General features: G+C 58.4%; 1 protein-coding gene across 3 annotated transcripts in view; it reads left to right on the plus strand.

Annotated features, from left to right (window-relative positions):
• csnk1a1 (casein kinase 1, alpha 1) overlaps positions 1-3,788 on the plus strand; it is a 34,455-nt gene extending 30,667 nt beyond the window's left edge. For all 3 annotated transcript variants that reach the window (XM_079250579.1, XM_079250580.1, XM_079250581.1), the window contains one exon: positions 3,190-3,788. In XM_079250579.1, the coding sequence (XP_079106705.1) occupies positions 3,190-3,197 (8 nt within the window). In that variant the 3' untranslated portion in view covers positions 3,198-3,788. The remainder of the gene's footprint in view (positions 1-3,189) is intronic.
• Positions 3,789-26,930: the final 23,142 nt, after the last annotated feature.

The following is a 26,930-nucleotide window of genomic DNA, read 5'->3' on the forward strand; positions in this document are numbered from 1 at the left end:
AGTACTATGTTTGCTTGTACTTGAAAATTTTAATCACCATAGAAGCAAAACTGGTTATCATGCAGTTTTCTGTGTTAAGACTGAAAAGACCGGGAGCATAAAGCAAACTTTATTTCCGGTAGATGTCAGGAATCCACGTTCACCTGAACCGGAAACTTTACATCCGCCTGTTCGCTAAACCTTACATCCGCCTGTTCGCTAAACCTTACATCCGCCTGTTCGCTAAACCTTACATCCGCCTGTTCGCTAAACCTTCCATCCGCCGGTTCGCTAAACCTTCCATCCGCCGGTTCGCTAAACCTTCCATCCGCCTGTTCGCTAAACCTTACATCCGCCTGTTCGCTAAACCTTACATCCGCCTGTTCGCTAAACCTTCCATCCGCCGGTTCGCTAAACCTTCCATCCGCCGGTTCGCTAAACCTTCCATCCGCCTGTTCGCTAAACCTTCCATCCGCCGGTTCGCTAAACCTTCCATCCGCCTGTTCGCTAAACCTTCCATCCGCCTGTTCGCTAAACCTTCCATCCGCCTGTTCGCTAAACCTTCCATCCGCCGGTTCGCTAAACCTTCCATCCGCCGGTTCGCTAAACCTTCCATCCGCCTGTTCGCTAAACCTTACATCCGCCTGTTCGCTAAACCTTACATCCGCCTGTTCGCTAAACCTTACATCCGCCTGTTCGCTAAACCTTACATCCGCCTGTTCGCTAAACCTTACATCCGCCTGTTCGCTAAACCTTACATCCGCCTGTTCGCTAAACCTTGCATCCGCCTGTTCGCTAAACCTTACATCCGCCTGTTCGCTAAACCTTACATCCGCCTGTTCGCTAAACCTTACATCCGCCTGTTCGCTAAACCTTACATCCGCCTGTTCGCTAAACCTTACATCCGCCTGTTCGCTAAACCTTACATCCGCCTGTTCGCTAAACCTTACATCCGCCTGTTCGCTAAACCTTACATCCGCCTGTTCGCTAAACCTTACATCCGCCTGTTCGCTAAACCTTACATCCGCCTGTTCGCTAAACCTTACATCCGCCTGTTCGCTAAACCTTACATCCGCCTGCTCGCTAAACCTTCCATCCGCCTGTTCGCTAAACTTTCCATCCGCCTGTTCGCTAAACTTTCCATCCGCCTGTTCGCTAAACCTTACATCCGCCTGTTCGCTAAACCTTACATCCGCCGGTTCGCTAAACCTTACATCCGCCGGTTCGCTAAACCTTACATCCGCCTGTTCGCTAAACCTTACATCCGCCTGTTCGCTAAACTTTCCATCCGCCTGTTCGCTAAACCTTACATCCGCCTGTTCGCTAAACCTTACATCCGCCTGTTCGCTAAACCTTACATCCGCCTGTTCGCTAAACCTTACATCCGCCTGTTCGCTAAACCTTACATCCGCCTGTTCGCTAAACTTTCCATCCGCCGGTTCGCTAAACTTTCCATCCGCCGGTTCGCTAAACCTTACATCCGCCTGTTCGCTAAACTTTACATCCGCCTGTTCGCTAAACTTTCCATCCGCCGGTTCGCTAAACTTTCCATCCGCCGGTTCGCTAAACTTTCCATCCGCCGGTTCGCTAAACTTTCCATCCGCCGGTTCGCTAAACTTTCCATCCGCCGGTTCGCTAAACTTTCCATCCGCCGGTTCGCTAAACTTTCCCATCCGCTAAACTTTCCATCCGCCGGTTCGCTAAACTTTCCCATCCGCTAAACTTTCCATCCGCCTGTTCGCTAAACTTTCCATCCGCCGGTTCGCTAAACTTTCCATCCGCCGGTTCGCTAAACTTTCCATCCGCCGGTTCGCTAAACTTTCCATCCGCCGGTTCGCTAAACTTTCCATCCGCCGGTTCGCTAAACTTTCCATCCGCCGGTTCGCTAAACTTTCCATCCGCCGGTTCGCTAAACTTTCCATCCGCCGGTTCGCTAAACTTTCCATCCGCCGGTTCGCTAAACTTTCCCATCCGCTAAACTTTCCATCCGCCGGTTCGCTAAACTTTCCCATCCGCTAAACTTTCCATCCGCCGGTTCGCTAAACTTTCCATCCGCCGGTTTGCTAAACTTTACATCCGCCGGTTTGCTAAACTTTACATCCGCCGGTTCGCTAAACTTTACATCCGCCGGTTTGCTAAACTTTACATCCGCCGGTTCGCTAAACTTTACATCCGCCGGTTTGCTAAACTTTACATCCGCCGGTTTGCTAAACTTTACATCCGCCGGTTTGCTAAACTTTACATCCGCCTGTTCGCTAAACTTTACATCTGCCGGTCCACAATACTGTGAAAAGTAGTACTATGGAAAAAATCTTGGAGAGCCGGGCCTTTTTAATGTCCCACTTTTCCATGAAGTGGACTGAAGACCGATGCAGCTCCCAGGTCCTGCTGGTCTATGTCAGCAGTCAAAGCAAAATGTTGTCGGCCAGACTTTCTCTTTTTGGTAGTGCTTGTCCTGTGAAATCATTTTGGCTTGTTTGGGGTCAGCAGGCTTTAGTACATGCTCCAGTTGTATTGGGATCAGATCTTCATTCACAGGACAACGCAGTCCACCTCCTGCTTTTCTGTTCATAGTTGACCGAAAATCGGTGAGCTCTGCAGAGTGGCCTGCTTCAGGGCGGGTCCTCATTCCCACTTACTGTTCTTAATGCTGTTGTGATGGAAGAACTTCTGGAGCAGCTTTCTGTGGCTTTGTCTGTGTCCTGGGGATCGGGCCCAGCCCTGACAGGATCTTCTTCTGGAAGCAGATAAGCCTGCTTTCATGGATGATCATTGCTGATTGTTTAGTTGGACATATTTTAAATGTATTCAGATCAGTTTTTATGATCAGTTGATTAACAAGCAGCTGGTTGTCTCTATGTGAAGCTCGGGACATCCAACGGCAAACCTGACGATCTGAGTAACGATGTTTAGCTGAATGTCTCTGGATGAAGACCTGAACTCAGACTTGACATGTCCATTGTGATGTCAGAGCTGGAACCTCTATCACCTCCCTGTTTACTGGACAGGTTGAAGCCCCCCTGAAATCCAGATGTTCAGGGTGGAGTGTCTGTGCCATTAGTTTCATTGGCTGGATGGAGCTGTAGAGAGGCATGACAGAGGCTGGTGGACATGCTATCCATCAGAAATGAAGGATACACTTGTCCCCCCCCCCTCCTCTCTCTGTTAAGGATGCTGATATCATGACAACACCTGTGTTTGTGTCTGCAGGGTTCTAATTGGCTGGTGAGTCTGCGGTGGGTGACCAGGACCAAGCGGTGCGTTCCTGTGTCTTTGTGATGGAAACATGGATCTACACGCCTCTGTCTGCTCTGATCTATATTTTCATATGTGTATAAATCATTAAATTCCACCTGGGAAAATGTTTTGTTTATTTTTTAGACTGGGGAAGCTGTAGCTGCCTCCTCCCCCCCCCCCCTCCATGTCTGTCCTCTGCATCGTCCTGTTTGTTTTTCTTTGGAGACCGGTGAAGGTTTTTCTGCCCCAGTGGAATCATCTCAGATATCTTTTCCTCCTCACTCCCTAATTATTTCACTCTTTACCGCCTCCATGGTAAAACATGTAAACTCTAAACTTTTCTTTTTAATTGAATGATGCAACCCTGGATGTTTATTTACAACGCAGAACTGTTGGACTTCTTCTTTTTGTTTTCTGATGGTGATTAAGAGTCTGCCTGTTAATATAAGGGGCTGGCGGTGACCGTTGACGGTAGGATAATTTGCTCTCCCTCTCTAGAACTGAAGAATGGAATCTGTTGTAAAACCTATGGTCCTTTCCACAAATGCCAATAAAAACATGACTTAACTCTATCACATGGTTTTATTTGTGTTCACTACGTTTTATTCACATCACCTGAAGATGATTCAGGTTTCTTCCGTGTAGCTAACCCTCTCTTTTTCTGCTCTAGAAAGATTTTCATTGAACAAACATTGAGTTGAAAGGAGTAAATTAGGTCTTGCTGGCCAAAAGGTGATTCGTGAAGAGTTTAGAAAACTGGTTCTCTCCCATTTGGAAAATGTATGACAGATTCATCTGCCTCACAAAATGAGCTCTATTTTTCTATGTTTGTATATTTAGAGATGGCAGCATTAACTGGGTAAATATTGTGTGGAATATACCAGGTGGAGTAAGAATAAGTGTAGAAAAGTCCACCAGTCATGTTGAACATACGATAGGAGAGCAGAAACCACAAAGCATCAGGGTTTGTAAAACATTCGCACTGCTCCAGAGGACATCTTTTATTTAGTTTGGAAGGTTTATATTTCCAATTAAAGTCTAAAATTGTTTTACAAAACGGAGCTGCTGAAGTGAAGCGTAGTCTGCCAAACCTACTCCGTTCTCTGGAGACACAAGTCGAAGAACTTTTTAAATTTAATTTTCTTTCCGAGGCTGAGATCTTTGTTCCATAGACATTTCAGATGTAGATCCGTCCGGTCCAGACTCCCTTCAGGATCCGAGACCGGTCCAGACTCCCTTCAGGTCCACAGACCGGTCCAGACTCCCTTAAGGTCCACAGACCGGTCCAGACTCCCTTCAGGTCCAGAGACCGGTCCAGACTCCCTTAAGGTCCAGAGACCGGTCCAGACTCCCTTCAGGTCCAGAGACCGGTCCACACTCCCTTCAGGTCCCGAGACCGGTCCAGACTCCCTTCAGGTCCCGAGACCGGTCCAGACTCCCTTCAGGTCCAGAGACCGGTCCAGACTCTCTTCAGGTCCCGAGACCGGTCCAGACTCCCTTCAGGTCCCGAGACCGGTCCAGACTCCCTTCAGGTCCCGAGACCGGTCCAGACTCCCTTCAGGTCCAGAGACCGGTCCAGACTTCCTTATTGTCCAGAGACCGGTCCAGTCTCCCTTCAGGTCCAGAGACCGGTCCAGACTTCCTTAATGTCCAGAGACCGGTCCAGACTCCCTTCAGGTCCCGAGACCGGTCCAGACTCCCTTCAGGTCCAGAGACCGGTCCAAACTCCCTTCAGGTCCAGAGACCGGTCCAGACTCCCTTCAGGTCCAGAGACCGGTCCAGACTCCCTTCAGGTCCAGAGACCGGTCCAGACTTCCTTCAGGTCCCGAGACCGGTCCAGACTTCCTTCAGGTCCCGAGACCGGTCCAGACTCCCTTCAGGTCCAGAGACCGGTCCAGACTCTCTTCAGGTCCCGAGACCGGTCCAGACTCCCTTCAGGTCCCGAGACCGGTCCAGACTCCCTTCAGGTCCCGAGACCGGTCCAGACTCCCTTCAGGTCCAGAGACCGGTCCAGACTTCCTTAATGTCCAGAGACCGGTCCAGACTCCCTTCAGGTCCAGAGACCGGTCCAGACTTCCTTAATGTCCAGAGACCGGTCCAGTCTCCCTTCAGGTCCAGAGACCGGTCCAGACTTCCTTAATGTCCAGAGACCGGTCCAGACTCCCTTCAGGTCCAGAGACCGGTCCAGACTCCCTTCAGGATCCGAGACCGGTCCAGACTCCCTTCAGGTCCAGAGACCGGTCCAGACTCTCTTCAGGTCCCGAGACCGGTCCAGACTCCCTTCAGGTCCCGAGACCGGTCCAGACTCCCTTCAGGTCCCGAGACCGGTCCAGACTTCCTTAATGTCCAGAGACCGGTCCAGTCTCCCTTCAGGTCCAGAGACCGGTCCAGACTCCCTTCAGGTCCAGAGACCGGTCCAGACTCCCTTCAGGATCCGAGACCGGTCCAGACTACCTTCAGGTCCACAGACCGGTACAGACTTCTTTAATGTCCAGAGACCGGTCCAGTCTCCCTTCAGGTCCAGAGACCGGTCCAGACTCCCTTCAGGTCCAGAGACCGGTCCAGACTCCCTTCAGGATCCGAGACCGGTCCAGACTCCCTTCAGGATCCGAGACCGGTCCAGACTCCCTTCAGGTCCAGAGACCGGTCCAGACTCCCTTCAGGATCCGAGACTGGTCCAGACTACCTTCAGGTCCAGAGACCGGTCCAGACTCCCTTCAGGTCCAAAGACCGGTCCAGACTCCCTTCAGGTCCAGAGACCGGTCCAGACTCCCTTCAGGTCCAGAGACCGGTCCAGACTCCCTTCAGGTCCAGAGACCGGTCCAGACTCCCTTCAGGATCCGAGACCGGTCCAGACTCCCTTCAGGTCCAGAGACCGGTCCAGACTCCCTTCAGGTCCAGAGACCGGTCCAGACTCCCTTCAGGATCCGAGACTGGTCCAGACTACCTTCAGGTCCAGAGACCGGTCCAGACTTCCTTAATGTCCAGAGACCGGTCCAGACTCCCTTCAGGTCCAGAGACCGGTCCAGACTCCCTTCAGGATCCGAGACCGGTCCAGACTCCCTTCAGGTCCAGAGACCGGTCCAGACTCTCTTCAGGTCCCGAGACCGGTCCAGACTCCCTTCAGGTCCCGAGACCGGTCCAGACTCCCTTCAGGTCCCGAGACCGGTCCAGACTCCCTTCAGGTCCCGAGACCGGTCCAGACTTCCTTAATGTCCAGAGACCGGTCCAGTCTCCCTTCAGGTCCAGAGACCGGTCCAGACTCCCTTCAGGTCCAGAGACCGGTCCAGACTCCCTTCAGGATCCGAGACCGGTCCAGACTACCTTCAGGTCCACAGACCGGTACAGACTTCTTTAATGTCCAGAGACCGGTCCAGTCTCCCTTCAGGTCCAGAGACCGGTCCAGACTCCCTTCAGGTCCAGAGACCGGTCCAGACTCCCTTCAGGATCCGAGACCGGTCCAGACTCCCTTCAGGATCCGAGACCGGTCCAGACTCCCTTCAGGTCCAGAGACCGGTCCAGACTCCCTTCAGGATCCGAGACCGGTCCAGACTCCCTTCAGGATCCGAGACCGGTCCAGACTCCCTTCAGGATCCGAGACTGGTCCAGACTCCCTTCAGGTCCAGAGACCGGTCCAGACTCCCTTCAGGTCCAAAGACCGGTCCAGACTCCCTTCAGGTCCAGAGACCGGTCCAGACTCCCTTCAGGTCCAGAGACCGGTCCAGACTCCCTTCAGGTCCAGAGACCGGTCCAGACTTCTTTAATGTCCAGAGACCGGTCCAGTCTCCCTTCAGGTCCAGAGACCGGTCCAGACTCCCTTCAGGTCCAGAGACCGGTCCAGACTCCCTTCAGGATCCGAGACCGGTCCAGACTCCCTTCAGGATCCGAGACCGGTCCAGACTCCCTTCAGGTCCAGAGACCGGTCCAGACTCCCTTCAGGATCCGAGACTGGTCCAGACTACCTTCAGGTCCAGAGACCGGTCCAGACTCCCTTCAGGTCCAAAGACCGGTCCAGACTCCCTTCAGGTCCAGAGACCGGTCCAGACTCCCTTCAGGTCCAGAGACCGGTCCAGACTCCCTTCAGGTCCAGAGACCGGTCCAGTCTCCCTTCAGGTCCAGAGACCGGTCCAGACTCCCTTCAGGATCCGAGACCGGTCCAGACTCCCTTCAGGATCCGAGACCGGTCCAGACTCCCTTCAGGATCCGAGACCGGTCCAGACTCCCTTCAGGTCCAGAGACCGGTGCAGACTCCCTTCAGGTCCAGAGACCGGTCCAGACTCCCTTCAGGTCCAGAGACCGGTCCAGTCTCTCTTCAGGTCCAGAGTCCGGTCCAGACTCCCTTCAGGTCCAGAGACCGGTCCAGACTCCCTTCAGGTCCAGACACCGGTCCAGTCTCTCTTCAGGTCCAGAGTCCGGTCCAGACTCCCTTCAGGTCCAGAGACCGGTCCAAACTCCCTTCAGGTCCAGAGACCGGTCCAGACTCCCTTCAGGTCCAGAGACCGGTCCAGACTCCCTTCAGGTCCCGAGACCGGTCCAGACTTCCTTCAGGTCCCGAGACCGGTCCAGACTTCCTTCAGGTCCCGAGACCGGTCCAGACTTCCTTCAGGTCCCGAGACCGGTCCAGACTCCCTTCAGGTCCCGAGACCGGTCCAGACTCTCTTCAGGTCCCGAGACCGGTCCAGACTCCCTTCAGGTCCCGAGACCGGTCCAGACTCCCTTCAGGTCCCGAGACCGGTCCAGACTCCCTTCAGGTCCAGAGACCGGTCCAGACTTCCTTATTGTCCAGAGACCGGTCCAGTCTCCCTTCAGGTCCAGAGACCGGTCCAGACTTCCTTAATGTCCAGAGACCGGTCCAGACTCCCTTCAGGTCCCGAGACCGGTCCAGACTCCCTTCAGGTCCAGAGACCGGTCCAAACTCCCTTCAGGTCCAGAGACCGGTCCAGACTCCCTTCAGGTCCAGAGACCGGTCCAGACTCCCTTCAGGTCCAGAGACCGGTCCAGACTTCCTTCAGGTCCCGAGACCGGTCCAGACTTCCTTCAGGTCCCGAGACCGGTCCAGACTCCCTTCAGGTCCAGAGACCGGTCCAGACTCTCTTCAGGTCCCGAGACCGGTCCAGACTCCCTTCAGGTCCCGAGACCGGTCCAGACTCCCTTCAGGTCCCGAGACCGGTCCAGACTCCCTTCAGGTCCAGAGACCGGTCCAGACTTCCTTAATGTCCAGAGACCGGTCCAGACTCCCTTCAGGTCCAGAGACCGGTCCAGACTTCCTTAATGTCCAGAGACCGGTCCAGACTCCCTTCAGGATCCGAGACCGGTCCAGACTCCCTTCAGGTCCAGAGACCGGTCCAGACTTCCTTAATGTCCAGAGACCGGTCCAGACTCCCTTCAGGATCCGAGACCGGTCCAGTCTCCCTTCAGGTCCAGAGACCGGTCCAGACTTCCTTAATGTCCAGAGACCGGTCCAGACTCCCTTCAGGATCCGAGACCGGTCCAGACTCCCTTCAGGTCCAGAGACCGGTCCAGACTCTCTTCAGGTCCCGAGACCGGTCCAGACTCCCTTCAGGTCCCGAGACCGGTCCAGACTCCCTTCAGGTCCCGAGACCGGTCCAGACTCCCTTCAGGTCCCGAGACCGGTCCAGACTTCCTTAATGTCCAGAGACCGGTCCAGTCTCCCTTCAGGTCCAGAGACCGGTCCAGACTCCCTTCAGGTCCAGAGACCGGTCCAGACTCCCTTCAGGATCCGAGACCGGTCCAGACTACCTTCAGGTCCACAGACCGGTACAGACTTCTTTAATGTCCAGAGACCGGTCCAGTCTCCCTTCAGGTCCAGAGACCGGTCCAGACTCCCTTCAGGTCCAGAGACCGGTCCAGACTCCCTTCAGGATCCGAGACCGGTCCAGACTCCCTTCAGGATCCGAGACCGGTCCAGACTCCCTTCAGGTCCAGAGACCGGTCCAGACTCCCTTCAGGATCCGAGACTGGTCCAGACTACCTTCAGGTCCAGAGACCGGTCCAGACTCCCTTCAGGTCCAAAGACCGGTCCAGACTCCCTTCAGGTCCAGAGACCGGTCCAGACTCCCTTCAGGTCCAGAGACCGGTCCAGACTCCCTTCAGGTCCAGAGACCGGTCCAGACTCCCTTCAGGATCCGAGACCGGTCCAGACTCCCTTCAGGATCCGAGACCGGTCCAGACTCCCTTCAGGTCCAGAGACCGGTCCAGACTCCCTTCAGGATCCGAGACTGGTCCAGACTACCTTCAGGTCCAGAGACCGGTCCAGACTTCCTTAATGTCCAGAGACCGGTCCAGACTCCCTTCAGGTCCAGAGACCGGTCCAGACTCCCTTCAGGATCCGAGACCGGTCCAGACTCCCTTCAGGTCCAGAGACCGGTCCAGACTCTCTTCAGGTCCCGAGACCGGTCCAGACTCCCTTCAGGTCCCGAGACCGGTCCAGACTCCCTTCAGGTCCCGAGACCGGTCCAGACTTCCTTAATGTCCAGAGACCGGTCCAGTCTCCCTTCAGGTCCAGAGACCGGTCCAGACTCCCTTCAGGTCCAGAGACCGGTCCAGACTCCCTTCAGGATCCGAGACCGGTCCAGACTACCTTCAGGTCCACAGACCGGTACAGACTTCTTTAATGTCCAGAGACCGGTCCAGTCTCCCTTCAGGTCCAGAGACCGGTCCAGACTCCCTTCAGGTCCAGAGACCGGTCCAGACTCCCTTCAGGATCCGAGACCGGTCCAGACTCCCTTCAGGATCCGAGACCGGTCCAGACTCCCTTCAGGTCCAGAGACCGGTCCAGACTCCCTTCAGGATCCGAGACCGGTCCAGACTCCCTTCAGGATCCGAGACCGGTCCAGACTCCCTTCAGGATCCGAGACCGGTCCAGACTCCCTTCAGGTCCAGAGACCGGTCCAGACTCCCTTCAGGTCCAAAGACCGGTCCAGACTCCCTTCAGGTCCAGAGACCGGTCCAGACTCCCTTCAGGTCCAGAGACCGGTCCAGACTCCCTTCAGGTCCAGAGACCGGTCCAGACTTCTTTAATGTCCAGAGACCGGTCCAGACTCCCTTCAGGTCCAGAGACCGGTCCAGACTCCCTTCAGGTCCAGAGACCGGTCCAGACTCCCTTCAGGATCCGAGACCGGTCCAGACTCCCTTCAGGATCCGAGACCGGTCCAGACTCCCTTCAGGTCCAGAGACCGGTCCAGACTCCCTTCAGGATCCGAGACCGGTCCAGACTACCTTCAGGTCCAGAGACCGGTCCAGACTCCCTTCAGGTCCAAAGACCGGTCCAGACTCCCTTCAGGTCCAGAGACCGGTCCAGACTCCCTTCAGGTCCAGAGACCGGTCCAGTCTCCCTTCAGGTCCAGAGACCGGTCCAGACTCCCTTCAGGATCCGAGACCGGTCCAGACTCCCTTCAGGATCCGAGACCGGTCCAGACTACCTTCAGGTCCAGAGACCGGTCCAGACTCCCTTCAGGTCCAGAGACCGGTCCAGACTCCCTTCAGGTCCAGAGACCGGTCCAGACTCCCTTCAGGTACACAGACCGGTCCAGACTCGCTTCAGGTACACAGACCGGTCCAGACTCGCTTCAGGATCCGAGACCGGTCCAGACTACCTTCAGGTCCAGAGACCGGTCCAGACTCCCTTCAGGTCCAGAGACCGGTCCAGACTCCCTTCAGGTCCAAAGACCGGTCCAGACTCCCTTCAGGTCCAAAGACCGGTCCAGACTACCTTCAGGTCCAGAGACCGGTCCAGACTCCCTTCAGGTCCAGAGACCGGTCCAGACTCCCTTCAGGTCCAGAGACCGGTCCAGACTCCCTTCAGGTCCCGAGACCGGTCCAGTCTCCCTTCAGGTCCCGAGACCGGTCCAGACTTCCTTCAGATCCAGAGACCGGTCCAGACTCCCTTCAGGATCCGAGACCGGTCCAGTCACCCTTCAGACCCAGAGACCGGTCCAGACTCCCTTCAGATCCCGAGACCGGTCCAGACTCCCTTCAGGTCCAGAGACCGGTCCAGACTCCCTTCAGGTCCAGAGACCGGTCCAGACTCCCTTCAGGTCCAGAGACCGGTCCAGACTCCCTTCAGGTCCAGAGACCGGTCCAGACTCCCTTCAGGTCCAGTGACCGGTCCAGACTCCCTTCAGGTCCAGAGACCGGTCCAGTCTCCCTTCAGGTCCAGAGACCGGTCCAGTCTCCCTTCAGGTCCAGAGACCGGTCCAGTCTCCCTTCAGGTCCAGTGACCGGTCCAGACTCCCTTCAGGTCCAGTGACCGGTCCAGACTCCCTTCAGGTCCAGTGACCGGTCCAGACTCCCTTCAGGTCCAGAGACCGGTCCAGTCTCCCTTCAGGATCCGAGACCGGTCCAGTCTCCCTTCAGGATCCGAGACCGGTCCAGTCTCCTGAGACCGGTCCAGACTTCCTTCAGGTCCCGAGACCGGTCCAGACTTCCTTCAGGATCCGAGACCGGTCCAGTCTCCCTTCAGGATCCGAGACCGGTCCAGACTCCCTTCAGGTCCAGAGACCGGTCCAGTCTCCCTCCAGGTCCAGAGACCGGTCCAGTCTCCCTTCAGGTCCAGAGACCGGTCCAGACTCCCTTCAGGATCCGAGACCGGTCCAGACTCCCTTCAGGATCCGAGACCGGTCCAGACTCCCTTCAGGTCCCGAGACCGGTCCAGACTCCCTTCAGGATCCGAGACCGGTCCAGACTACCTTCAGGTCCAGAGACCGGTCCAGACTCCCTTCAGGTCCAGAGACCGGTCCAGACTCCCTTCAGGATCCGAGACTGGTCCAGACTACCTTCAGGTCCAGAGACCGGTCCAGACTCCCTTCAGGTCCAGAGACCGGTCCAGACTCGCTTCAGGTACACAGACCGGTCCAGTCTCCCTTCAGGATCCGAGACCGGTCCAGACTTCCTTCAGGTCCAGAGACCGGTCCAGTCTCCCTTCAGGTCCCGAGACCGGTCCAGACTCTCTTCAGGTCCCGAGACCGGTCCAGTCTCCCTTCAGGTCCCGAGACTCCCTTCAGGTCCAGAGACCGGTCCAGACTCCCTTCAGGATCCGAGACTGGTCCAGACTACCTTCAGGTCCAGAGACCGGTCCAGACTCCCTTCAGGTCCAGAGACCGGTCCAGACTCGCTTCAGGTACACAGACCGGTCCAGACTCGCTTCAGGTCCAGAGACCGGTCCAGTCTCCCTTCAGGATCCGAGACCGGTCCAGACTTCCTTCAGGTCCAGAGACCGGTCCAGTCTCCCTTCAGGTCCCGAGACCGGTCCAGACTCTCTTCAGGTCCCGAGACCGGTCCAGTCTCCCTTCAGGTCCCGAGACCGGTCCAGACTCCCTTCAGGTCCAGAGACCGGTCCAGACTCCCTTCAGGTCCAGAGACCGGTCCAGTCTCCCTTCAGGTCCCGAGACCGGTCCAGACTCTCTTCAGGTCCCGAGACCGGTCCAGTCTCCCTTCAGGTCCCGAGACCGGTCCAGACTCCCTTCAGGTCCAGAGACCGGTCCAGTCTCCCTTCAGGTCCAGAGACCGGTCCAGTCTCCCTTCAGGTCCAGAGACCGGTCCAGACTCCCTTTAGGTCCAAAGACCGGTCCAGTCTCCCTTTAGGTCCCGAGACCGGTCCAGACTTACTTCAGGTCCAGAGATCGGTCCAGTCTTCCTTCAGATCCAGAGACCGGACCAGACTCCCTTCAGATCCAGAGACCGGTCCAGACTCCCTTCAGGATCCGAGACCGGTCCAGACTCCCTTCAGGTCCCGAGACCGGTCCAGACTCTCTTCAGGTCCCGAGACCGGTCCAGACTCCCTTCAGGTCCAGAGACCGGTCCAGTCTCCCTTCAGGTCCAGAGACCGGTCCAGTCTCCCTTCAGGTCCAGAGACCGGTCCATTCTCCCTTCAGGTCCAGAGACCGGTCCAGACTCCCTTCCGGTCCAGAGACCGGTCCAGTCTCCCTTCAGGTCCCGAGACCGGTCCAGACTTCCTTCAGGTCCCGAGACCGGTCCAGTCTCCCTTCAGGTCCAGAGACCGGTCCAGTCTCCCTTCAGGTCCAGAGACCGGTCCAGACTTCCTTCAGGTCCCGAGACCGGTCCAGTCTCCCTTCAGACCCAGAGACCGGTCCAGTCTCCCTTCAGGTCCAGAGACCGGTCCAGTCTCCCTTCAGGTCCAGAGACCGGTCCAGACTCCCTTCAGGTCCAAAGACAGGTCCAGACTCCCTTCAGGTCCCGAGACCGGTCCAGACTCCCTTCAGGTCCAGAGACCGGTCCAGTCTCCCTTCAGGTCCAGAGACCGGTCCAGACTTCCTTCAGGTCCCGAGACCGGTCCAGACTTCCTTCAGGTCCCGAGACCGGTCCAGTCTCCCTTCAGGTCCAGAGACCGGTCCAGTCTCCCTTCAGGTCCAGAGACCGGTCCAGACTCCCTTCAGGTCCAAAGACAGGTCCAGACTCCCTTCAGATCCAGAGACCGGTCCAGTCTCCCTTCAGGTCCCGAGACCGGTCCAGTCTCATTTCAGACCCAGAGACCGGTCAGGTCTTCCTTCAGATCCAGAGACCGGTCCAGACTCCCTTCAGGTCCAGAGACCGGTCCACACTCCCTTCAGATCCCGAGACCGGTCCAGTCTCCTGAGACCGGTCCAGACTCCCTTCAGATCCCGAGACCGGTCCAGACTCCCTTCAGATCCTGAGACCGGTCCAGTCTCCTGAGACCGGTCCAGACTCACTTCAGATCCCGAGACCGGTCCAGACTCCCTTCAGATCCTGAGACCGGTCCAGACTTCGTTCAGGTCCCGAGACCGGTCCAGAATTCCTTCAGGTCCAGAGACCGGTCCAGTCTCCCTTCAGACCCAGAGACCGGTCCAGTCTCCCTTCAGACCCCGAGACCGGTCCAGTCTCCCTTCAGGATCCGAGACCGGTCCAGACTTCCTTCAGGTCCAGAGACCGGTCCAGTCTCCCTTCAGGTCCCGAGACCGGTCCAGTCTCCCTTCAGGTCCAGAGACCGGTCCAGTCTCCCTTCAGGTCCAGGGACCGGTCCAGACTCCCTTCAGGTCCAAAGACCGGTCCAGACTCCCTTCAGGTCCAAAGACCGGTCCAGTCTCCCTTCAGGTCCAGAGACCGGTCCAGTCTTCCTTCAGATCCAGAGACCGATCCAGTCTCCCTTCAGGTCCAGAGACCGGTCCAGACTCCCTTCAGGTCCAAAGACCGGTCCAGATTCCCTTCAGGTCCAAAGACCGGTCCAGACTTACTTCAGGTCCAGAGACCGGTCCAGTCTTCCTTCAGATCCAGAGACCGGTCCAGTCTCCCTTCAGGTCCAGAGACCGGTCCATTCTCCCTTCAGGTCCAGAGACCGGTCCAGTCTCCCTTCAGACCCAGAGACCTGTCCAGTCTCCCTTCCGGTACAGAGACCAGTCCAGTCTCCCTTCAGGTCCAGAGACCGGTCCAGACTCCCTTCCGGTCCAGAGACCAGTCCAGTCTCCCTTCAGGTCCCGAGACCGGTCCAGACTTCCTTCAGGTCCCGAGACCGGTCCAGACTCCCTTCGGGTCCACAGACCGGTCCAGACTTCCTTCAGGTCCCGAGACCGGTCCAGACTTCCTTCAGGTCCCGAGACCGGTCCAGACTCCCTTCAGGTCCAGAGACCGGTCCAGTCTCCCTTCAGGTCCCGAGACCGGTCCAGACTCCCTTCAGGTCCAGAGACCGGTCCAGACTCCCTTCAGGTCCAAAGACCGGTCCAGACTCCCTTCAGATCCCGAGACCGGTCCAGACTCCCTTCAGGTCCCAGAGACCGGTCCAGTCTTCCTTCCGATCCAGAGACCGGTCCAGACTTCCTTCAGGTCCCGAGACCGGTCCAGACTCCCTTCAGGATCCGAGACCGGTCCAGTCTCATTTCAGACCCAGAGACCGGTCCAGACTTCCTTCAGATCCAGAGACCGGTCCAGTCTCCCTTCAGATCCCGAGACCGGTCCAGACTCCCTTCAGATCCCCAGACCGGTCCAGACTCCCTTCAGGTCCCAGAGACCGGTCCAGTCTCCCTTCCGATCCAGAGACCGGTCCAGACTTCCTTCAGGTCCCGAGACCGGTCCAGTCACCTTTCAGACCCAGAGACCGGTCCAGTCTTCCTTCAGGTCCAGAGACCGGTCCAGTCTTCCTTCAGATCCAAAGACCGGTCCAGACTCCCTTCAGATCCCGAGACCGGTCCAGTCTCCCTTCAGATCCCGAGACCGGTCCAGACTCCCTTCAGGTCCAGAGACCGGTCCAGACTCCCTTCAGGTCCAGAGACCGGTCCAGACTACCTTCAGATCCACATACCGGTGCAGTCACCTTTCAGACCCAGAGACCGGTCCAGACTCCCTTCAGATCCCGAGACCGGTCCAGACTTCCTTCAGGTCCCGAGACCGGTCCAGACTACCTTCAGATCCACAGACCGGTCCAGGCTTCCTTCAGGTCCCGAGACCGGTCCAGTCACCTTTCAGACCCAGAGACCGGTCCAGACTTCCATCAGGTCCCGAGACTGGTCCAGACTTCCTTCAGGTCCCGAGACCGGTCCAGACTACCTTCAGATCCAGAGACCGGTCCAGACTCCCTTCAGGTACAGAGACCGGTCCAGTCTCCCTTCAGACCCAGAGACCGGTCCAGTCTCCCTTCAGACCCAGAGACCGGTCCAGTCTCATTTCAGACCCAGAGACCGGTCCAGTCTCCCGTCAGGTCCCAAGACCGGTCCAGTCTCCCTTCAGGTCCCGAGACCGGTCCAGACTCCCTTCAGATCCAGAGACCGGTCCAGTCTCCCTTCAGGTCCCGAGACCGGTCCAGTCTCCCTTCAGGTCCAGAGACCGGTCCAGTCTCCCTTCAGGTCCAGAGACCGGTCCAGACTCCCTTCAGACCCAGAGACCGGTCCAGACTCTTTTCTGGTCCAGAGACCGGTCCAGACTCTTTTCTGGTCCAGAGACCGGTCCAGTCTTCCTTCAGATCCAAAGACCGGTCCAGACTCCCTTCAGATCCCGAGACCGGTCCAGTCTCCCTTCAGATCCCGAGACCGGTCCAGTCTCCCTTCAGATCCCGAGACCGGTCCAGACTTCCTTCAGGTCCCGAGACCGGTCCAGACTTCCTTCAGGTCCCGAGACCGGTCCAGACTACCTTCAGATCCAGAGACCGGTCCAGACTCCCTTCAGGTCCAGAGACCGGTCCAGTCTCCCTTCAGACCCAGAGACCGGTCCAGTCTCATTTCAGACCCAGAGACCGGTCCAGTCTCATTTCAGACCCCAAGACCGGTCCAGTCTCCCTTCAGGTCCAGAGACCGGTCCAGACTCCCTTCAGATCCAGGGACCGGTCCAGTCTCCCTTCAGGTCCCGAGACCGGTCCAGTCTCCCTTCAGGTCCCGAGACCGGTCCAGTCTCCCTTCAGGTCCCGAGACCGGTCCAGTCTCCCTTCAGGTCCAGAGACCGGTCCAGTCTCCCTTCAGGTCCAGAGACCGGTCCAGACTCCCTTCAGACCCAGAGACCGGTCCAGACTCTTTTCTGGTCCAGAGACCGGTCCAGACTCTTTTCTGGTCCAGAGACCGGTCCAGTCTCCCTTCAGGTCCAGGGACCGGTCCAGACTCCCTTCAGGTCCAGAGACCGGTCCAGACTCTTTTCTGGTCCAGAGACCGGTCCAGACTCTTTTCTGGTCCAGAGACCGGTCCGGACTTCCTTCAGGTCCAGAGACCGGTCCAGACTCCGTTCTGGTCCAGAGACCGGTCCAGACTCCCTTCAGGTCCAGAGACCGGTCCAGACACTCTTCAGACCCAGAAACTGGTCCAGTCTCCCTTCAGGTCCAGAGACCGGTCCAGTCTCCCTTCAGGTCCAAAGACAGGTCCAGACTCCCTTCAGACCCAGAGACCGGTCCAGACTCCCTTCAGGTCCAGAGACCGGTCCAGACTCCCTTCACACCAAGAGACCGGTCCAGTGTCCCTTCAGGTCCAGAGACCGGTCCAGTCTCCCTTCAGGTCCCGAGACCGGTCCAGACTCCCTTCAGATCTAGAGACCGGTCCAGTCTCCCTTCAGGATCCAAGACCGGTCCAGACTCCCTTCAGATCCAGAGACCGGTCCCCTCTCCCTTCCGGTCCAGAGACCGGTCCAGTCTCCCTTCAGGTCCAGAGACCGGTCCAGACTCCCTTCAGGTCCAGAGACCGGTCCAGACTCCCTTCACACCAAGAGACCGGTCCAGTGTCCCTTCAGGTCCAGAGACCGGTCCAGTCTCCCTTCAGGTCCCGAGACCGGTCCAGACTCCCTTCAGATCTAGAGACCGGTCCAGTCTCCCTTCAGGATCCAAGACCGGTCCAGACTCCCTTCAGATCCAGAGACCGGTCCCCTCTCCCTTCCGGTCCAGAGACCGGTCCAGTCTCCCTTCAGGTCCAGAGACCTGTCCAGTCTCCCTTCAGGTCCAGAGACCGGTCCAGACTCTTTTCTGGTCCAGAGACCGGTCCAGACTCTTTTTTGGTCCAGAGACCAGTCCAGACTCCCTTCAGGTCCAGAGACCGGTCCAGTCTCCCTTCAGGTCCAGAGACCGGTCCAGACTCCCTTCAGACCCAGAGACCGGTCCAGACTCCCTTCAGGTCCAGAGACCGGTCCAGTCTTCCTTCAGATCCAGAGACCGGACCAGACTCCCTTCAGGTCCAGAGACCGGTCCAGACTCCCTTCAGGATCCGAGACCGGTCCAGACTCCCTTCAGGATCCGAGACCGGTCCAGACTCCCTTCAGGATCCGAGACCGGTCCAGACTCCCTTCAGGTCCAGAGACCGGTCCAGACTCCCTTCAGGTCCAGAGACCGGTCCAGTCTCCCTTCAGGTCCCGAGACCGGTCCATTCTCCCTTCAGGTCCAGAGACCGGTCCAGTCTCCCTTCAGACCCAGAGACCGGTCCAGACTCCCTTCCGGTACAGAGACCAGTCCAGTCTCCCTTCAGGTCCAGAGACCGGTCCAGACTCCCTTCCGGTCCAGAGACCAGTCCAGTCTCCCTTCAGGTCCCGAGACCGGTCCAGACTTCCTTCAGGTCCCGAGACCGGTCCAGACTCCCTTCGGGTCCACAGACCGGTCCAGACTTCCTTCTGGTCCCGAGACCGGTCCAGACTTCCTTCAGGTCCCGAGACCGGTCCAGACTCGCTTCAGGTCCAGAGACCGGTCCAGTCTCCCTTCAGGTCCCGAGACCGGTCCAGACTCCCTTCAGGTCCAGAGACCGGTCCAGACTCCCTTCAGGTCCAAAGACCGGTCCAGACTCCCTTCAGATCCAGAGACCGGTCTAGACTCCTTTCAGATCCCGAGACCGGTCCAGACTCCCTTCAGGTCCCAGAGACCGGTCCAGTCTTCCTTCCGATCCAGAGACCGGTCCAGACTTCCTTCAGGTCCCGAGACCGGTCCAGACTCCCTTCAGGATCCGAGACCGGTCCAGTCTCATTTCAGACCCAGAGACCGGTCCAGACTTCCTTCAGATCCCGAGACCGGTCCAGACTCCCTTCAGATCCCCAGACCGGTCCAGACTCCCTTCAGGTCCCAGAGACCGGTCCAGTCTTCCTTCTGATCCAGAGACCGGTCCAGACTTCCTTCAGGTCCCGAGACCGGTCCAGTCACCTTTCAGACCCAGAGAATGGTCCAGTCTTCCTTCAGGTCCTGAGACCGGTCCAGTCTTCCTTCAGATCCAAAGACCGGTCCAGACTCCCTTCAGATCCCGAGACCGGTCCAGTCTCCCTTCAGATCCCGAGACCGGTCCAGACTCCCTTCAGGACCAGAGACCGGTCCAGACTCCCTTCAGGTCCAGAGACCGGTCCAGACTCCCTTCAGATCCCGAGACCGGTCCAGACTTCCTTCAGGTCCCGAGACCGGTCCAGACTACCTTCAGATCCACAGACCGGTCCAGGCTTCCTTCAGGTCCCGAGACCGGTCCAGTCACCTTTCAGACCCAGAGACCGGTCCAGACTTCCTTCAGGTCCCGAGACTGGTCCAGACTTCCTTCAGGTCCCGAGACCGGTCCAGACTACCTTCAGATCCAGAGACCGGTCCAGACTCCCTTCAGGTCCAGAGACCGGTCCAGTCTCCCTTCAGACCCAGAGACCGGTCCAGTCTCATTTCAGACCCAGAGACCGGTCCAGTCTCCCTTCAGGTCCCAAGACCGGTCCAGTCTCCCTTCAGGTCCAGAGACCGGTCCAGACTCCCTTCAGATCCAGAGACCGGTCCAGTCTCCCTTCAGGTCCCGAGACCGGTCCAGACTCCCTTCAGACCCAGAGACCGGTCCAGTCTCCCGTCAGGTCCCAAGACCGGTCCAGTCTCCCTTCAGGTCCAGAGACCGGTCCAGACTCCCTTCAGATCCAGAGACCGGTCCAGTCTCCCTTCAGGTCCCGAGACCGGTCCAGTCTCCCTTCAGGTCCAGAGACCGGTCCAGTCTCCCTTCAGGTCCAGAGACCGGTCCAGACTCCCTTCAGACCCAGAGACCGGTCCAGACTCTTTTCTGGTCCAGAGACCGGTCCAGACTCTTTTCTGGTCCAGAGACCGGTCCAGTCTCCCTTCAGGTCCAGAGACCGGTCCAGTCTTTCTTCAGATCCAAAGACCGGTCCAGACTCCCTTCATCCCGAGACCGGTCCAGTCTCCCTTCAGATCCCGAGACCGGTCCAGACTTCCTTCAGGTCCCGAGACCGGTCCAGACTTCCTTCAGGTCCCGAGACCGGTCCAGACTACCTTCAGATCCAGAAACCGGTCCAGACTCCCTTCAGGTCCAGAGACCGGTCCAGTCTCCCTTCAGACCCAGAGACCGGTCCAGTCTCATTTCAGACCCAGAGACCGGTCCAGTCTCCCGTCAGGTCCCAAGACCGGTCCAGTCTCCCTTCAGGTCCAGAGACCGGTCCAGACTCCCTTCAGATCCAGAGACCGGTCCAGTCTCCCTTCAGGTCCCGAGACCGGTCCAGTCTCCCTTCAGGTCCCGAGACCGGTCCAGTCTCCCTTCAGGTCCAGAGACCGGTCCAGTCTCCCTTCAGGTCCAGAGACCGGTCCAGACTCCCTTCAGACCCAGAGACCGGTCCAGACTCTTTTCTGGTCCAGAGACCGGTCCAGACTCTTTTCTTGTCCAGAGACCGGTCCAGTCTCCCTTCAGGTCCAGAGACCGGTCCAGACTCCCTTCAGGTCCAGAGACCGGTCCAGACTCTTTTCTGGTCCAGAGACCGGTCCAGACTCCCTTCAGACCCAGAGACCGGTTCGGACTTCCTTCAGGTCCAGAGACCGGTCCAGACTCCGTTCTGGTCCAGAGACCGGTCCAGACTCCCTTCAGGTCCAGAGACCGGTCCAGACTCCCTTCAGACCCAGAAACTGGTCCAGTCTCCCTTCAGGTCCAGAGACCGGTCCAGTCTCTCTTCAGGTCCAGAGACCGGTCCAGTCTTCTTTCAGGTCCAGAGACCGGTCCAGACTCCCTTCAGGTCCAGAGACCGGTCCAGACTCCCTTCACACCCAGAGACCGGTCCAGTGTCCCTTCAGGTCCAGAGACCGGTCCAGTCTCCCTTCAGGTCCCGAGACCGGTCCAGACTCCCTTCAGATCTAGAGACCGGTCCAGTCTCCCTTCAGGATCCAAGACCGGTCCAGACTCCCTTCAGATCCAGAGGCCGGTCCAGTCTCCCTTCCGGTCCAGAGACCGGTCCAGTCTCCCTTCAGGTCCAGAGACCGGTCCAGTCTCCCTTCAGGTCCAGAGACCGGTCCAGACTCTTTTCTGGTCCAGAGACCGGTCCAGACTCTTTTTTGGTCCAGAGACCGGTCCAGACTCCCTTCAGGTCCAGAGACCGGTCCAGTCTCCCTTCAGGTCCAGAGACCGGTCCAGTCTCCCTTCAGACCCAGAGACCGGTCCAGACTCCCTTCAGACCCAGAGACCGGTCCAGACTCCCTTCAGACCCAGAGACCGGTCCAGACTCCCTTCAGGTCCAGAGACCGGTCCAGTCTCCCTTCAGGTCCAGAGACCGGTCCAGACTCCCTTCAGACCCAGAGACCGGTCCAGACTCCCTTCAGACCCAGAGACCGGTCCAGTTTCCCTTCAGATCCAGAGACCGGTCCAGACTCCCTTCAGGTCCAGAGACCGGTCCAGACTCCCTTCAGGTCCAGAGACCGGTCCAGACTCCTTTCAGACCCAGAGACCGGTCCAGACTCCCTTCAGGTCCAGAGACCGGTCCAGAATCCCTTCACACCCAGAGACCGGTCCAGACTCCCTTCACACCCAGAGACCGGTCCAGACTCCCTTCACACCCAGAGACCGGTCCAGTCTCCCTTTAGGTCCAGAGACCGGTCCAGACTCCCTTCAGGTCCAGAGACCGGTCCAGACTCCTTTCAGACCCAGAGACCGGTCCAGACTCCCTTCAGGTCCAGAGACCGGTCCAGTCTCCCTTCAGGTCCAGAGACCGGTCCAGTCTCCCTTCAGATCCAAAGACCGGTCCAGACTCCCTTCAGATCCCGAGACCGGTCCAGTCTCCCTTCAGGTCCAGAGACCGGTCCAGACTCCCTTCAGGTCCAGAGACCGGTCCAGACTCCCTTCAGATCCACAGACCGGTCCAGACTCCCTTCAGATCCACAGACCGGTCCGGTCACCTTTCAGACCCAGAGACCGGTCCAGTCTCCCTTCAGACCCAGAGACCGGTCCAGTCTCATTTCAGACCCAGAGACCGGTCCAGTCTCCCGTCAGGTCCCAAGACCGGTCCAGTCTCCCTTCAGGTCCAGAGACCGGTCCAGACTCCCTTCAGATCCAGAGACCGGTCCAGACTACCTTCAGACCCAGAGACCGGTCCAGTCTCCCTTCAGACCCAGAGACCGGTCCAGTCTCCCTTCAGACCCAGAGACCGGTCCAGTCTCATTTCAGACCCAGAGACCGGTCCAGTCTCCCGTCAGGTCCCAAGACCGGTCCAGTCTCCCTTCAGGTCCAGAGACCGGTCCAGACTTCCTTCAGGTCCCGAGACCGGTCCAGTCTCCCTTCAGACCCAGAGACCGGTCCAGTCTCCCTTCAGGTCCAGAGACCGGTCCAGTCTCCCTTCAGGTCCAGAGACCGGTCCAGACTCCCTTCAGGTCCAAAGACAGGTCCAGACTCCCTTCAGGTCCAGAGACCGGTCCAGTCTCATTTCAGACCCAGAGACCGGTCAGGTCTTCCTTCAGATCCAGAGACCGGTCCAGTCTCCCTTCAGGTCCCGAGACCGGTCCAGTCTCATTTCAGACCCAGAGACCGGTCAGGTCTTCCTTCAGATCCAGAGACCGGTCCAGACTCCCTTCAGGTCCAGAGACCGGTCCAGACTCCCTTCAGATCCAGAGACCGGTCCAGTCTCCTGAGACCGGTCCAGACTCCCTTCAGGTCCAGAGACCGGTCCAGTCTCCCTTCAGGTCCAGAGACCGGTCCAGACTCCCTTCATACCCAGAGACCGGTCCAGACTCTTTTCTGGTCCAGAGACCGGTCCAGACTCTTTTCTGGTCCAGAGACCGGTCCAGTCTCCCTTCAGGTCCAGAGACCGGTCCAGTCTTTCTTCAGATCCAAAGACCGGTCCAGACTCCCTTCAGATCCCGAGACCGGTCCAGTCTCCCTTCAGATCCCGAGACCGGTCCAGACTTCCTTCAGGTCCCGAGACCGGTCCAGACTTCCTTCAGGTCCCGAGACCGGTCCAGACTACCTTCAGATCCAGAGACCGGTCCAGACTCCCTTCAGGTCCAGAGACCGGTCCAGTCTCCCTTCAGACCCAGAGACCGGTCCAGTCTCATTTCAGACCCAGAGACCGGTCCAGTCTCCCGTCAGGTCCCAAGACCGGTCCAGTCTCCCTTCAGGTCCAGAGACCGGTCCAGACTCCCTTCAGATCCAGAGACCGGTCCAGTCTCCCTTCAGACCCAGAGACCGGTCCAGTCTCCCTTCAGGTCCAGAGACCGGTCCAGTCTCCCTTCAGGTCCAGAGACCGGTCCAGACTCCCTTCAGGTCCAAAGACAGGTCCAGACTCCCTTCAGGTCCAGAGACCGGTCCAGTCTCATTTCAGACCCAGAGACCGGTCAGGTCTTCCTTCAGATCCAGAGACCGGTCCAGTCTCCCTTCAGGTCCCGAGACCGGTCCAGTCTCATTTCAGACCCAGAGACCGGTCAGGTCTTCCTTCAGATCCAGAGACCGGTCCAGACTCCCTTCAGGTCCAGAGACCGGTCCAGACTCCCTTCAGATCCAGAGACCGGTCCAGTCTCCTGAGACCGGTCCAGACTCTTTTCTGGTCCAGAGACCGGTCCAGTCTCCCTTCAGGTCCAGAGACCGGTCCAGTCTTTCTTCAGATCCAAAGACCGGTCCAGACTCCCTTCAGATCCCGAGACCGGTCCAGTCTCCCTTCAGATCCCGAGACCGGTCCAGACTTCCTTCAGGTCCCGAGACCGGTCCAGACTACCTTCAGATCCAGAGACCGGTCCAGACTCCCTTCAGGTCCAGAGACCGGTCCAGTCTCCCTTCAGACCCAGAGACCGGTCCAGTCTCATTTCAGACCCAGAGACCGGTCCAGTCTCCCGTCAGGTCCCAAGACCGGTCCAGTCTCCCTTCAGGTCCAGAGACCGGTCCAGACTCCCTTCAGATCCAGAGACCGGTCCAGTCTCCCTTCAGGTCCCGAGACCGGTCCAGTCTCCCTTCAGGTCCCGAGACCGGTCCAGTCTCCCTTCAGGTCTAGAGACCGGTCCAGACTCCCTTCAGACCCAGAGACCGGTCCAGACTCCCTTCAGGTCCCAGAGACCGGTCCAGTCTTCCTTCCGATCCAGAGACCGGTCCAGACTTCCTTCAGGTCCCGAGACCGGTCCAGACTCCCTTCAGGATCCGAGACCGGTCCAGTCTCATTTCAGACCCAGAGACCGGTCCAGACTTCCTTCAGATCCCGAGACCGGTCCAGACTCCCTTCAGATCCCCAGACCGGTCCAGACTCCCTTCAGGTCCCAGAGACCGGTCCAGTCTTCCTTCCGATCCAGAGACCGGTCCAGACTTCCTTCAGGTCCCGAGACCGGTCCAGTCACCTTTCAGACCCAGAGACCGGTCCAGACTCCCTTCAGGTCCAGAGACCGGTCCAGACTCCCTTCAGGTCCAGAGACCGGTCCAGTCTTCCTTCAGATCCAAAGACCGGTCCAGACTCCCTTCAGATCCCGAGACCGGTCCAGTCTCCCTTCAGATCCCGAGACCGGTCCAGACTCCCTTCAGGTCCAGAGACCGGTCCAGACTCCCTTCAGGTCCAGAGACCGGTCCAGACTACCTTCAGATCCACAGACCGGTGCAGTCACCTTTCAGACCCAGAGACCGGTCCAGACTCCCTTCAGATCCCGAGACCGGTCCAGACTTCCTTCAGGTCCCGAGACCGGTCCAGACTACCTTCAGATCCACAGACCGGTCCAGGCTTCCTTCAGGTCCCGAGACCGGTCCAGTCACCTTTCAGACCCAGAGACCGGTCCAGACTTCCTTCAGGTCCCGAGACTGGTCCAGACTTCCTTCAGGTCCCGAGACCGGTCCAGACTACCTTCAGATCCAGAGACCGGTCCAGACTCCCTTCAGGTCCAGAGACCGGTCCAGTCTCCCTTCAGACCCAGAGACCGGTCCAGTCTCATTTCAGACCCAGAGACCGGTCCAGTCTCCCGTCAGGTCCCAAGACCGGTCCAGTCTCCCTTCAGGTCCAGAGACCGGTCCAGACTCCCTTCAGATCCAGAGACCGGTCCAGTCTCCCTTCAGGTCCCGAGACCGGTCCAGTCTCCCTTCAGGTCCAGAGACCGGTCCAGTCTCCCTTCAGGTCCAGAGACCGGTCCAGACTCCCTTCAGACCCAGAGACCGGTCCAGACTCTTTTCTGGTCCAGAGACCGGTCCAGTCTCCCTTCAGGTCCAGAGACCGGTCCAGTCTTTCTTCAGATCCAAAGACCGGTCCAGACTCCCTTCATCCCGAGACCGGTCCAGTCTTCCTTCAGGTCCCGAGACCGGTCCAGACTTCCTTCAGGTCCCGAGACCGGTCCAGACTTCCTTCAGGTCCCGAGACCGGTCCAGACTTCCTTCAGGTCCCGAGACCGGTCCAGACTACCTTCAGGTCCAGAAACCGGTCCAGACTCCCTTCAGGTCCAGAGACCGGTCCAGTCTCCCTTCAGACCCAGAGACCGGTCCAGTCTCATTTCAGACCCAGAGACCGGTCCAGTCTCCCGTCAGGTCCCAAGACCAGTCCAGTCTCCCTTCAGGTCCAGAGACCGGTCCAGACTCCCTTCAGATCCAGAGACCGGTCCAGTCTCCCTTCAGGTCCCGAGACCGGTCCAGTCTCCCTTCAGGTCCCGAGACCGGTCCAGTCTCCCTTCAGGTCCAGAGACCGGTCCAGTCTCCCTTCAGGTCCAGAGACCGGTCCAGTCTCATTTCAGACCCAGAGACCGGTCCAGTCTCCCTTCAGGTCCAGAGACCGGTCCAGACTCCCTTCAGACCCAGAGACCGGTCCAGACTCTTTACTGGTCCAGAGACCGGTCCAGACTCTTTTCTGGTCCAGAGACCGGTCCAGTCTCCCTTCAGGTCCAGAGACCGGTCCAGACTCCCTTCAGGTCCAGAGACCGGTCCAGACTCTTTTCTGGTCCCGAGACCGGTCCAGTCTCCCTTCAGACCCAGAGACCGGTCCAGTCTCCCTTCAGGTCCAGAGACCGGTCCAGACTCCCTTCAGACCCAGAGACCGGTCCAGACTCTTTTCTGGTCCAGAGACCGGTCCAGACTCTTTTCTGGTCCAGAGACCGGTCCAGTCTCCCTTCAGGTCCAGAGACCGGTCCAGACTCCCTTCAGGTCCAGAGACCGGTCCAGACTCTTTTCTGGTCCAGAGACCGGTCCAGACTCCCTTCAGACCCAGAGACCGGTCCGGACTTCCTTCAGGTCCAGAGACCGGTCCAGACTCCGTTCTGGTCCAGAGACCGGTCCAGACTCCCTTCAGGTCCAGAGACCGGTCCAGACTCCCTTCAGACCCAGAAACTGGTCCAGTCTCCCTTCAGGTCCAGAGACCGGTCCAGTCTCTCTTCAGGTCCAGAGACCGGTCCAGTCTTCTTTCAGGTCCAGAGACCGGTCCAGACTCCCTTCAGGTCCAGAGACCGGTCCAGACTCCCTTCACACCCAGAGACCGGTCCAGTGTCCCTTCAGGTCCAGAGACCGGTCCAGTCTCCCTTCAGGTCCCGAGACCGGTCCAGACTCCCTTCAGATCTAGAGACCGGTCCAGTCTCCCTTCAGGATCCAAGACCGGTCCAGTCTCCCTTCCGGTCCAGAGACCGGTCCAGTCTCCCTTCAGGTCCAGAGACCGGTCCAGTCTCCCTTCAGGTCCAGAGACCGGTCCAGACTCTTTTCTGGTCCAGAGACCGGTCCAGACTCTTTTTTGGTCCAGAGACCGGTCCAGACTCCCTTCAGGTCCAGAGACCGGTCCAGTCTCCCTTCAGGTCCAGAGACCGGTCCAGTCTCCCTTCAGACCCAGAGACCGGTCCAGACTCCCTTCAGACCCAGAGACCGGTCCAGACTCCCTTCAGGTCCAGAGACCGGTCCAGTCTCCCTTCAGGTCCAGAGACCGGTCCAGACTCCCTTCAGACCCAGAGACCGGTCCAGACTCCCTTCAGACCCAGAGACCGGTCCAGTTTCCCTTCAGATCCAGAGACCGGTCCAGACTCCCTTCAGGTCCAGAGACCGGTCCAGACTCCCTTCAGGTCCAGAGACCGGTCCAGACTCCTTTCAGACCCAGAGACCGGTCCAGACTCCCTT

This window comes from Telmatherina bonti (assembly GCF_933228915.1).
Source record: "Telmatherina bonti genome assembly, chromosome: 12".
Lineage (NCBI taxonomy): Eukaryota > Metazoa > Chordata > Actinopteri > Atheriniformes > Telmatherinidae > Telmatherina > Telmatherina bonti.